The sequence below is a fragment of the Anser brachyrhynchus genome, assembly GCF_964034855.1.
Source record: "Anser brachyrhynchus genome assembly, chromosome: 1".
In the NCBI taxonomy this organism is placed as follows: domain Eukaryota; kingdom Metazoa; phylum Chordata; class Aves; order Anseriformes; family Anatidae; genus Anser; species Anser brachyrhynchus.
Genome location: NC_137694.1, coordinates 168,018,427 through 168,031,431, shown reverse-complemented (window position 1 = coordinate 168,031,431; position 13,005 = coordinate 168,018,427). Strand labels below are relative to the sequence as shown.

Genomic DNA, 13,005 nt, shown 5'->3' with positions numbered 1-13,005 from the left:
ATGCCATCTACCCTTTCTGAACAGCCTTCATGGCATGACGGCTTTTGAAGTACGTCCCAGGGTTTTGTTGAGCTGACTTTAGGAACTAAAACCCAAGTGGAAGAACATGAAGAGCCATATTTACGTTCTGCAGCTGAAGGCATACAACACTGCATTTCAGGAGGGTGAAACAACACCCAGGGGCCCCGCTGCTAACATGGTTCTCCTTTTTCTGCCCAAAGAGAACCTGCTCAGAGAACAGGGGAAGCCCCAGCAGCACCATCCACTCCAGAGGAGAACCAAGCAATTAACTTCTGATTGGGAGCCCCTAATTCCCTGCAGCAGGGAGAGGCAGGACCAAGTCCTTGGTTTCTTGTAAGGAGGATGGCTTTAAGCAGCCTTCACGTCAAACAGCAGGCCATAACACTTTACTGCAAGTAGGATCTCAGATGTTGAGAAGTAGAGGGGAATTAACATAGCTTCAAACGAGTAGATTTTGTGATGGTAAAGGAAAATTGTGTTCAAAATGAAGACTGACTGGATTTTTCAAGTCCTTAAAAACACGCAAAGATACAAAAAAACACAGAATAATATACTGCAGTTTGGGCCTCAGAGAGCCCTTGGGGGTGTTTGCATGTGTTTTTGTTTGCTTGGTTCTTTCTTTTGTTTATTTATTTTCTGTGTGGTGATTTTTTTTCAGTGTTGTTTTCCCTGTAGTGTCTAAATATACTACTAGAACTAATCCCCTATGGTACAAACAGGCTTGCTTCTGACAAATGCTGAGAGGAAGATTGAGTTACCAGACTACTCTCAGATCTGCAGAACAATCACATACGTCTATTTACCCAACTCACTGATCCACCAGTTGTTACCTAGTTAAAACACCTGGAAAGGGGAATAAAACACCTGGAAGGGGGAAAAAAATGTTCATGAATGAACACACTCATACATAAAAGTGATGTGTGTTCTCTGCCAAAAGTGATCACAGAACAGGTAACATACTTTGTGCAACCTTGGTGCAGCCACCTCCACATTGCATGATTTCAGCACCCCTCTAACATTTCCAACATTCTCTATCGTCTTTTTATACTTTGAAGATATCTTCAGAGCAGGTGCAGTTGTTTCTGACATGATCATACAGTACCTTGCATTTGTGATGCTATGATTTATTTGGAAACCCATTGCGTATGGTTTATTATTGTTATTGCATATGGTCCTCATGCACCTATTTGTGTCAGAAAAAACAAGGTGACAGACATGGTATTGCAGTCCGTAAAGAACAGAAAAGCACAGATTCTGTTTAAGAATTAAGTCACTTCACTTTTCTGCCTAAATTTATTCTGTTTAAGAATTAAGTCACTTCACTTTTCTGCCTAAATTATGTTGTCCAGCTGCCCTCAGTTACTGCATTATTTCTGACCTCTACAAGACTTCCAGTAGTTCTGGCCTTTTTATTCAGTGATCTCCCTATAGTCTCTAAAGCTGCTTCAGAGCACCGCAGCAGGTGAAGGTAGATGGTGCCATAATTCACATATGGGACAAGTGACAAAAGTCATTACACTGAAATAAATTCTTCTCTTTTTTTCTTGTCTGTGCACTAGAAAGAGTATGTGAAACCACAGAGAAAACAACACCAGGTGGCAGAGGACAGCTGGCACCATGAGAGGACCACGCCAACGCTGCTATAAGTTCTGCATGACCCACAGCCTAGACAGCAGCCCCCACAATCGGCCTCTGAAATTCATCGCAGAGTTCACCTCGTTACCTCAGAGAAACACAGGATGGTCAAAGAGACCAAGGCAAACTGGGAAAACAGAAGGAAAAGATGCAAAGAAGGGTGATCTGTGCACATCCAATGCTATACCAGCCTCTAGGAAATAGTAGGTATGGGAAGAAGTCAGTCATGCTACTATTCTGCAATGACTGTTTAGAACTCTAACCTTTTTTTAGCATTCACTTTTATAAACACTAACTTTGCTCTGAGATTTTCACCACCCCTAGAAATCAGGCTCTACCTATTGCCAACATATACATAAGCTAGCCAAACTTTCTGGAAGTTAGTTTTCTGTTTAATTTTGAAACGATCTGCCTCGACATTTGAGAAACAGGACAGAAAAACATAGAAACACCCTCAGAAGAGAAGGCTTGATTTGGTGTGCAGAGATGCACATCAGCTCTTTTCCTTAAATCAAATAGTCTTATTTTCTAGTCATTGTGTTACCTGCAGCCACTCTCACTGAGGCTGTATTATTTCACATATTTACCATCCTATATTTTATTTTACACTTCAGAAAAGGCAACCCTCAGTAACATCCCTTCTATTCCCAAATAATGGGTTGGGTTTCATGAACTGCAAAATGAAAAATGCAAGAATTAAACATATGTATACAGCAGATAAGAGAGCACTCAAAACTGTTCCCTCTTTCCTAAACATTAATCAGAGATAAAAGGCTACATAGCAACACTTAGAAACAGTTAACAATTTCATTATTTTTACTATTCCTTAAATTTGGGACTTGGCAGGAAATCATCATGGCTAATTTTTTCTTTTCAAAACTGGAAACTAAAGATAGCTGTAAAAGCCTAAAATGAAAACCACACCAAAAAAAAAGAAAAAGTGCTGAATCTGTCATTAAGAAAAACAAAACAAAAATGAAACCTCAAGCTCTCAACATTCAGTTCCATTTCCCAAACCTTAGGTCAGACACTATTTAAATGAAAATCCAAGACTTCATTTGAGTCTCTGTAGCCCATATAGGCTGGAGATAATGAGGCTGCTAGCAGAACAATTCTGTGTTCATTGCAAGCCTTTAGCATCCACTTTGTTTTGAGTCATTGCTTTTCAATTTCTCATTCAGTGAATGAAATTCTGACCCACACAATTTTCCTTTGTTCTCTCCAAGGCTTGTTTTCTTGATAAAACTGGGAAAACAGATCTTTTTCATGGGAAAGAGGTACCTCTTTCCTCCACAGTCAAAGCGTGCTCAAGTCTACCTAACAACCAAGCCGTGCATCTCTCATTTCCCTCAAAACCCAGAGCCCATCTTTTTTCCGTCATGTCGGTTATTCCTATCTAAAACACAGCTTACCCGATGACTCAACCTGTGCAACATTTCTCATATGAATTGAAAAAGTGCCGTACATACATATGTAATATGCCAAGAATTTGCACGGATTCAGCACATGCTTCTACTCTACATAAAAACCAAAGCACAAAATCTGAATGCGAAGTTCGCTATCTGACTTCCTTCTTCAAATGTTTCCAACTTACGTTCTCTAATAAGAAGCCTTACAGAGTGTGATCTTATCATAATATAAAAGTTTCCTTCAAATAGCTAAAACTGGAGATTTTGTACTGATGCCTTGTTTTCCAGAACAAGCTGTCCTATGGCCTTGCTTTACTGAAATGTATTATCTAACAGACAATTAATACTCACTTGGGATAGACAAACAATTTTGACTTTTAGCCTTTACAGTGATTACAGAGCAAGGATCTGAGTTACAAAGAGCTTGCCTCCAGCTCTCATCTCTAGCCCTCTACACCTCTCTAGTTCTTACCACAGCTTCACTTGGTCAGCAAAATGCTCCAGTATTGGCCTGAGACAGCCTAATCCCACTAACTTGCGGTTGCAGCTACGTTTGAGACGAACAAAGGCTAAACCATACTGAGGTCTGTGCATTGGAGCAGTTTTCTCTCAGGGCCATCTTGGATTAGTTTTGAAAGCCATAACAATATACTTGGATCCCTGCTAATAAGGTTTCTACAAGAAATACAAAACGCATCAAGTAAGTTTTTGCCTAACTGGAGGAGGTTATGATTACGTAACTATCTTCATTAATAAGAAGCAATTACAGTATAATTAGATTTAAGATTCCAGTTCAGGTTAAAAAAAATATATAAAAAATCTCATAAGACAGACTTACTCATTTATTAAGAAGAAAGTATACAGTCTAGATAAGCACAAGGAAAAAAAAAAGTGTAAAAACAGATCAGACCATAGCCTTTTTTCCAGAAAACAAGTAACTAAGTAACTCCAGGCAATCATCAAACCATAAATCGTCATACCATTGTCATAAATCGTCAAACCATCTGTTTCAATCAAAATCTGTTTTACAGAATAAATTCAGTATTTCACAGTAAAAAAATCATTGAGATTGAGGTTGCAAACACTACTCAAAAGGGCTTTTCTTGGTGGCTGGGAGGAGGGTATGCCTGCTGTATTTAGAAACTAACTTTTGGTTTACTAAAAGAAAATCTGTTCCTGTGGTTGTGAAGAAAATCTGCCAAATATAAAATGAGACAATGCTGTCATCTGATGTCTACAGACAGACTCTGTGCATCCTACATAATTCTCAAATGACAGCAGTGCAAAACTAACACATCTCTGGCTGTTATTGCAAAGCTACTAGCCAGCACTAAACCAGACAACTACCCTCATCCAGTTCAGCTGGCTGCTGCCACTTTAAAAAGTTATTAGGAGCAGACAATACTGCAATAATTCTGAATGAAAAAAAGTCAAAAACTTTCATTCCCACCCTGACTAGACAGAGAGTTCCAGGAGTTTTCTCTCCCTTTTGTAACTGAAGAGCAAAAGAAAGAGACTCCCCCTGAGAAAAGCATCTTTGCATCCACCCCCATACTGACAGCTGAGCTCTGGGTTTGACACTGTGCCAAGGTACTACTCCAAGACAGCAACCGATCCACTGACTCCTACTTTTCAGCTTTGCCTACAGTTTGCAGGTTTTCAAAAAAAATTTTAGGATGTACCACCTCGCTCAAATGTTTTTCTTCAGTCATGGCAAATAACACTAAAAGATGTTGTCTCCCTGCCTTATGTTGCCAGGGCATATATATTGTGTTGGCTTTTTATTGGTCATCTGCTATAGAAATTTGCAAGAAGTATTGCTTTCTTTTGCAAACAACAGCTAGCTTTGCTGTAACAGTGAATGCACGTGAATCCTAGACACTGCAATATCTCTGGTGGACTAAGCAATAGGCTCAAAGCCAAAATTTTCCTTCAGCTACTCTGTATCCTGAATTACAGCACTAGCACTAATATCCTGGTAGTTGCACGTTACCATCTCACTTTCATAATTTTCATCCACCATTGAAAATTATGGCTATCTGTCTTCCAAGTCAAAGACTACAGGCCAGCTCCCGCAGCCTTCCTGAGCCACCGTAGCATGCTGCTGAACTTCATACCACCAACAGCAGTAACACCACAACTTTGTGGTCAACTTAGGCTAGCCTGAAGTCAGCTCAAGTGCCGAAGAGACCATCCCACCCTTCTTTTTCTCAGCTGCTCCTTGCTACCTTGTGCCTCCAGCCTACCTGTGTTGATATATATGGTATTGCATTGCAAAAACGAGGGAAGTCATTTGGGACCAATCCGGCAGAAGTGGGTGAAAAGCAAATTTAACTCGAGTCAATTCCCTGATCCCATTTGTCAAGCGGCTGCACAAACAACAGTTGTGCTGACATGAGGACAAAGCCAAGAGGAAGGAACGAGGGGTTGAGGCTTGAAGAGGGCAGGATCGTGTCTCGCGGCTGCAGTGCCAACTTACGTTGGCTGGAAGGAACCGTGGCCCAACAGCAAAAATGAGGTCATCTTAAAATAACAACTGTGAAAAATACTTTCTAAACTAATATGCACCATGAAGCTCACATAACCAAGATGAATCAGATGCATGCACTTAAAGATCGTGAAAGTGTGCAAGAATGGCATCTGTTTTATAACAAACAAGAGTATCAAAAGAAGATTTTCAGAGCTAGCGACTTGCAGCCTGGTCTCATCCAATCAAAACTAGGGTTAAGCACTGATCAAGAGCCAGAGACCGGCACAGACTTAGCCAACCAAGCCTCTCCAATTGGTAAAGTAACTTAAGAGGGAAATAAGGTAGAAATTTCTTTCGTTTTTGATACCTTAAAAAAAATAAATTACCTGTTAGTCAGATACTTGTGAATCACATAGCTGGCTGTGCACCTACTACCCTTATTGTAGCTCTTTGTCTGGAAGCCTGTGCCAAGTAACCCTCCCGTAATGGCCTTTTATTAATGATAAAAAGGTTAAAAAAACATCTTGCCAGATAAAATGTAGACTATACTGTCAGAATAAAATAGGAGTTTATAAAAGAGAACTTCTTCATACTAATAACTTCCTTCCAAAGGAAGACTTTACTTGTAGTATAAATCTAAGTCCATGCACATAAAGACATTCTCCTTCATGAGGAATGAAGGGAAGACATATGGATAATCAGTTTAATCAGAAACAGCATCCCAAATGTAAATGTGAACGTGAGAAACACCAAGTGCAAGAGTAATATGCGCCCCGTATCTCATAGCATCAGGTTGCCTTACAAAGCCATAGCATCAGACCATTCGTCTCTACACCTTCTGCCAACAGCAGGAGCCTTCAGTCCATATGGCCAGACTCATAAAAGGACATCGTGGCTGCACCCTAGCCAGACGCCATCCCCTCGGTTTCACGCTCTTGCTGCGTGCTCTCCTGACCCCATATTCCCTTTTCCTTGGCAGGGCACAACAGCAGCAGCAGCTGCCAACAAGTTAAGCGCAGTTACCTCTGTTCGGGATACCTCTTGTCCCGTCTTTGATGATGGCTCAAGCCTTAGCTAAGTACGTAATCTAAGCCCTTCCAATGTAACAATCTCTGGCAGCACGTTTGCTCAAATCAAAATTAATAAAGGAAAAATTTTCAGTAAGCGGAGTGATTTTGGTAAATTCCAGTATTTCCAGCTACATGCGTTTTTCCTCTATATGTGCCTCTGAAAAACCGGGGGAAGGTGTCTTGACTTATTTACCCAAGGTATTCTCAACCAAAGGCCCTTTTCTTGCCACCACCATGCTAAACCAACAACCAAACCCAACTGTCAGACCGCGCTCCAAACAGGGAGGAGAAAGAAGCCTGCCGCTCCACATTTGACGCGCGAGCCAAAGCCTGTTGAGGAGTCAGAAAAACACGGTCTTGCCGTTCAGTTTTTTGTTGTTTTCCCCCCATCTGGCACTTTACCAACAATGCCTCCACCCAAACCTTGGGCTGTTTGGAGCACCGGGGAGCATGCCTGGGCATAGCCGGGCGTCCTGCCCGCTGGTCCCAGGTGACGGCTGCTGCGCGGTGGTTGACGGCACGACCACCGCCACCATCCCCAACACCATCACGGCCACTAGCACCATCCCCAACACCACCACGACCAATACCACCACGACCACCACTACCATCCCCAACACCACCGTGACCAACGCACCACCACGACCACCACTACCATCCCCAACACCACCACCTTCGACCCCATCTGCCCCCACTCGCCTGGTTGGGGTCGGTGGCTCGGAAGACGTGGCAGGCCATGGGGGAGTCGGGGTTGTCGGGCTGCGCCTTGATCAGGTAGGCGAAGTAGGTGAGGTCGTGGCTGTTGTGGACGAAGCGGGCGATGTGCTGCGCCTTGTGCTCAAAGATGAAGACGGCGGGCGCGGGGCTGCCGGGGCGCCCGGGGCCGGGGCTGGGGGGCCCGGCGGGGACGCAGCGCAGCGTGGGGGACCCCAGCAGCAGCAGCACCTCTCGGGCCGGCACGCCGCTGCCCAGGGAGCCGCCGGGCTCCTGCCGCTGCCCGCGGCGCCGGATCTCGGCCATCAGCCAGGGCAGCATGGGCAGCGTGGTGCGCCGGTCCAGGCACGACCAGCCCACGTACCACAGCCTGAAGCGCTTCTCCGCCGCCGGCTGCGGCTCGGCCGAGGGCTGCAGGGGGTGGGAGAGAGGCTGGACCCCCGGGGGCTTCTCCATGGCCGCGGCCGGAGGGCTCCGGGTGCGGCCGCCGGGGCCTGAGCTCAGCGCGGGGCGAGCGCTAAGCGCGCATCCCGGCACGGCTCGGCACGGCTCGACTAGGGTCAGCCCGCGGGGACGGGGGGGATCTCCGCCGTCCTGTCCTTCCCCTCCGCTCCTCCTCCTCCTCCTCCTCCGCCCACCGCCCCGGGGAGGAGCGCGGGAGCTACGCCCCGAGCGGGAGGGGACGAGGATGAGGAGGTCCGCAAGGGGAGGAAGGTCACCCGGGGGAGGGGTGTGTGTGAAGGAGGTGGGGAGGCCGCCGGGGTTTTTCCTACTTCAATTTCTTGTTAGTTCTTTTTTTAATCCCATTTTATGCTTGTTTTCATTTTATTTTACTCCCATTTCCTCTCCGGCGGCTCCCTCAGGCCAGGGGCTTCTCCCTTCCGCGGGACCTCGCCGGGTGCCCCCCGGCCAAGCCTCGCTACCGAACCACCTTCAAGTCACACTTTAAATTAAAACTGTTTTCTAAATATTTTTTTTTAGGTTTCTTTTTCCTGCTCTGAGCTTCTAGGTTGTTTTTTTCCCTCGCTATCGCGATAACATCTGACAGTGTAAAATCTGCCACCTACTGTAAGTGGAAGTAACTGGTCTCCAAGAAAGAAGCTTTTCCAATCATACAGCATCCGTATCCATCTTGTAATTATCAAATGTAGTGACTGCCCTTGTGTTCACGTCGGTAGGAACAGCAGTGATAACTCCCCGTAACGCAGTTACGGCAAATCTTTTAGCCCTACTGCTCTCTAAAAAAGTCAGTAGCTTGGGCTGAAGAGCTACACCGTGCTCTTGGAGACCCCACGCTACATAATTTGGGCAGAGAGGTTGTGTAACAGCCAGCCACATCACCCACAACAAACAGAACTGACGCCAAAACTCTTGTGCTAGCGGTATTTTATTTAATAGTGTGACAAGCAACTGTGCTCATCTACTGTGCAAAGCGCTTTGCATTTTTTTTTTCTTTTTTTTTTGCTAGTTTCTCTGGTTGAATGCATTTTGGCTTATGGGTAATCAGCTGCAGTTTTCAGCTTTAACACCGGGACTTGGAAAGACCTCAGACATTGCCCTTCCCATCGCCATACTAACGTGAGCTTTTCTTAGAACAGGGCAGCAAAAAGACCTCTGGAGACTGGACATCGGCTTTAATATCTGCTAGAATGGTACAAACGAAAGCAAGGATGGGATTGCTTTCCCAAGTTGACTATTTTCACAAACATTAGCAACTGAAGCACATTTTTTGTTCTGCAGTAGATTTTATAACTGGGGTAGTCAGAATACAAATCTTTTTTTTTAATCACAAACCTATCAGTCCTAAAAGTTTGCTGTCCATCTGCACATGTCCATCTGTCCATGTCCACATCTGCACAGTTCTCATTAACCCATTAGCTGAGAAAGTTAACAAGATTTTCTTCTTCCATGAAACAGAATCACAGAATCATCTAGGTTGGAAGAGACCTCCAAGATCACAGAGTCCAACCTATGACCTAACACTAACAAGTCCTCCACTAAACCATATCACTAAGCTCAACATCTAAACGTCTTTTAAAGACCTCCAGGGATGGTGACTCAACCACCTCCCTGGGCAGCCTATTCCAATGCCTAACAACCCTTTCAGTAAAGAAGTTCTTCCTAATATCCAATCTAAACCTCCCCTGGCACAACTTTAGCCCATTCCCCCTCGTCCTGTCACCAGGCACGTAGGAGAACAGACCAACCCCCACCTCTCTACAGCCTCCTTTAAGGTACCTGTAGAGAGCGATGAGGTCTCCCCTGAGCCTCCTCTTCTCCAGGCTGAACAAGCCCAGCTCCCTCAGCCGCTCCTCGTAAGACTTGTTCTCCAGACCCCTCACCAGCTTGGTCGCCCTTCTCTGGACTCTCTCGAGTACCTCTATGTCCTTCTTGTAGCAAGGGACCCAAAACTGAACACAGTACTCGAGGTGCGGCCTCACCAGAGCCGAGTACAGGGGCACAATCACTTCCCTAGACCTGCTGGCCACACTGCTTCTTATACAAGCCAGGATGCTGTTGGCCTTCTTGGCCACCTGAGCACACTGCTGGCTCATATTCAGCCAACTATCAACCAGCTGCAGACCAGTTCCACAACTCCAGCCTTGTGGGATGGGTTTGGGAGTCACCTACACCCTCTAATAGGACACTCGAAGAAGACCCATTAACCCACTCGGTTAATGCCATGACGAGCTGCTCATGTTCTGCCAGCTCAGGTCTGTGAGCTGCCTCAAGGCTGAGTGACAGCGCTCACAGAGGTACTGCTGTTGGCACCAAGGAAGCAAAAATAGATGCCCGGAGGTGAAGAGGGCAGGAAGACTACTCACTCCTTTGGGGAACGCTAGCTTATGTGAGTCATCCAGAGCGTGAAGCTGCAACTTAGTCACTTGAGCTCAAAGACAAATTTAAACCTCCAGGGAAGTGAACTGCACACTAGATTTGCACTACGGCAGGAGAGACACCACCCTCTCCCTCCACACACACAGTTGCACAGAGTTGCAATGATTTTACATGTTTTTTCTTTGGATTTTACATTTTATAAAAGACTGCATCATTTTATACGACTTCTATTTTGTGAACTAGAACTGTGAGGAACAACATGTGGGAAATGAATCTGAAATTGTTAAATTATCACTATTATGGCATTTATGGAAAGCTCTTTGTATTTTCCTTCACTTGGATGATATGAGATTTGGTCATTTTGATCTACCTAATTTATTTTTTATTACCAAACTCTTTATATAAATTTCTCTAAGACTAAATTGATCTATATAAACCCTACCATTAATATTTTAACTGCCTTCAAAATAAAATTCTCAGATGTTATTCCAAACAGTTTTCATACTTTCTTCTTGCTTCAGGTTTTTATGTCTCCCTGAATCAATTCTTCATAGTAATCCCTTCAGCTGTCCATTATCTTTATTCATTTACTTCATCATTTCTTTCTTATCCTTTAATATGGCCATCTCTTTTTATACCCATCATCTACTCAGTAGTATTTCTTTATTTACATAACTGCTTCTTGAAGTTATTTCCTTTTTCTCATTCCAGTTGTAAGACTTCATGCACCTTGAAATTAAGCTTCCTAATTAATCTTACATTGAACATAGTGTTCCTTTGCCCATGCCCAAGGCCTTTCACGCTCCTCATCTAATTTCTGCCCTAGTGTTGTTGCTGAAAATTATAACGATAACAAAAGCACCATTCTACAGCTCTTTGAACAATATTGTCAGGAATTAGCCTAAACTACATAATCTTTATAGCTCTGCCAATGGGAATCAGAAATGCTGGGACTCAGAAGAACGCAACTTCCCATAGGCTTTATCTGCAGAGCTTTGAAAATGTGTTTATTCTTGATGAAAAGGCAGCTTCTCTCCGTGTCATCCCAAATGGAAAAAAAAGCATAAATGCAGCATCCATGTAGAGGCATGACATATAAAAGCCCTGATGAGATGCCACAAATGTTTTCAATTCCCTTTTTTTTTTTTTTTAAATTATTGGCCAATCTTCTTGAACCAAATTGTAAAATTCAAGGTAAAAATTTTGTTGGCAGATACAAGGTAGATTAAGTATTGTGCTCAATATTTACCAACTGATGTGCTGCAAATACATGTTTGTTTGGTCAGTCTGACCAAGTATCCAATCAGCCTTTTTGAGTTGTAGATTACCTGCCACTGAATTCTGTTGATTAAACAGAAATTAGATGCACAGTCTCACAAAATAATGTGTATTACTGAAGTGACCAAACATGGATGCAGTTAGCTAAACTTAAGTGCCTCTGAACATTTTGGAATTGGTATGCTTGCCAATGGAGTACTAAAAAATAAAGATTTGAGATTTTATTAAAAAAACAGGTGGGGGAAGAGGATATTACAAAACAGGAGAATATCAGTGAAATCAGTAAAGAAAAATATTTTTTATCCTATCCTACTTTGGAAACTTGAATTTTAGATATTTTAGATAAGTATATTTTCCCTCTGTTCATTAAAGCAAGTATGTTTTGTTCATTAAGACAATACCTTGATAATGTGCACTGCTTCTGTACATGACACCACCAACGCAGCCATTTCATTTATCCTATTGGGATCATCACACTTCATCTTTAGTTTTAAAGGATTTAAACCTGGAAAAGTGGCAAGCAACCACAGTTTTCAGTAATTTCTTTGGGAGTGGAGAGACCTCAGCATCTCACATGATCAGACTGTTAATTGCCATAATTACCTATCTTCTTAAGCTTTCAGCAACCATTTTAATTGCAGAAAAATATTAAATTATTAGAGGAGCTGTAGACTTTATTTTACAATCCTATAATTTATGCATAACTTCAGCCACCTTGGACTAGAACATTTCAGTAATATGCCCTATAACTGGAACTGATTCTTGTCCTATTGCTTTTCTAAGAATGCTGGCACTTAACTACTTAACTCTGGCATTTCAAGGTCCATGACTGTATTTGCATTACTTTTAACTAATCAAATTTAATTTCACTACCACTAAGATCTAAGATAATGACATTTAGATTTTAAAAAACATTTCATTAATTTAAATCACCCAGTCTTATTTGAAGACACTAATGAAATAACTTTGGAAATAAAATTCTAGTATTAGAAAGTTCAGAAGTCTGGGCATAATACCAAGGCTTTAGGCTTTAGCTGCTACAGAAAACTCCGGTGCCTCCTCTATTCAGTGTGCAAAATGTAACTAGAAATAACAAAAACTATGTATTTTGCAGGATATATAGATATTGTTATAGATTAAAATGGATTGCCAAAGGCTTGAGTAAGACGGTCACATAGAGACAAGCCAACAGCAGGAGGCACATTATAATTTGTTCACAATAAAAATGATGAAAAATTAACCTGAGAGGTGTTTTTTTTTTCTTTTACTCAAATACTACTAATCTTTTTTGATTGTAATGACAGATTATAACTTGTTCTGCCAATAGGAACCACTCCAAAATATATTTAGGGGAACTGGAATGAGCAAAGTTCATAAGAGAACAATCCCTAGCTGAAAATTTCAAAAACATCTCTAGAACTTTAAGCAACCTACCATGCTTATGTCTGTGTTCAGTGTATCAATACACCATTTAACATTACACTGACTGAAAGAGACAATGCCTTCAATTATTTTATTTGCCCTCCACAAAGCAGTGTTTCTTATTTTCTCAATTCTCATTTGTCTTTTT

The 13,005-nt window shown here is 42.7% G+C and overlaps 1 protein-coding gene across 2 annotated transcripts in view; it reads right to left on the bottom strand.

The window, feature by feature from the left end:
• TBC1D4 (TBC1 domain family member 4) overlaps positions 1-9,246 on the bottom strand; it is a 110,657-nt gene extending 101,411 nt beyond the window's left edge. Inside the window, exon 1 of one of the 2 annotated variants that reach the window (XM_080576897.1) lies at positions 7,305-9,246. In XM_080576897.1, the coding sequence (XP_080433023.1) occupies positions 7,305-7,775 (471 nt within the window). In that variant the 5' untranslated portion in view covers positions 7,776-9,246. The remainder of the gene's footprint in view (positions 1-7,304) is intronic. The other variant, XM_080576898.1, reaches the window with a different exon arrangement.
• Between the last annotated feature and the right edge of the window lie 3,759 nt (positions 9,247-13,005).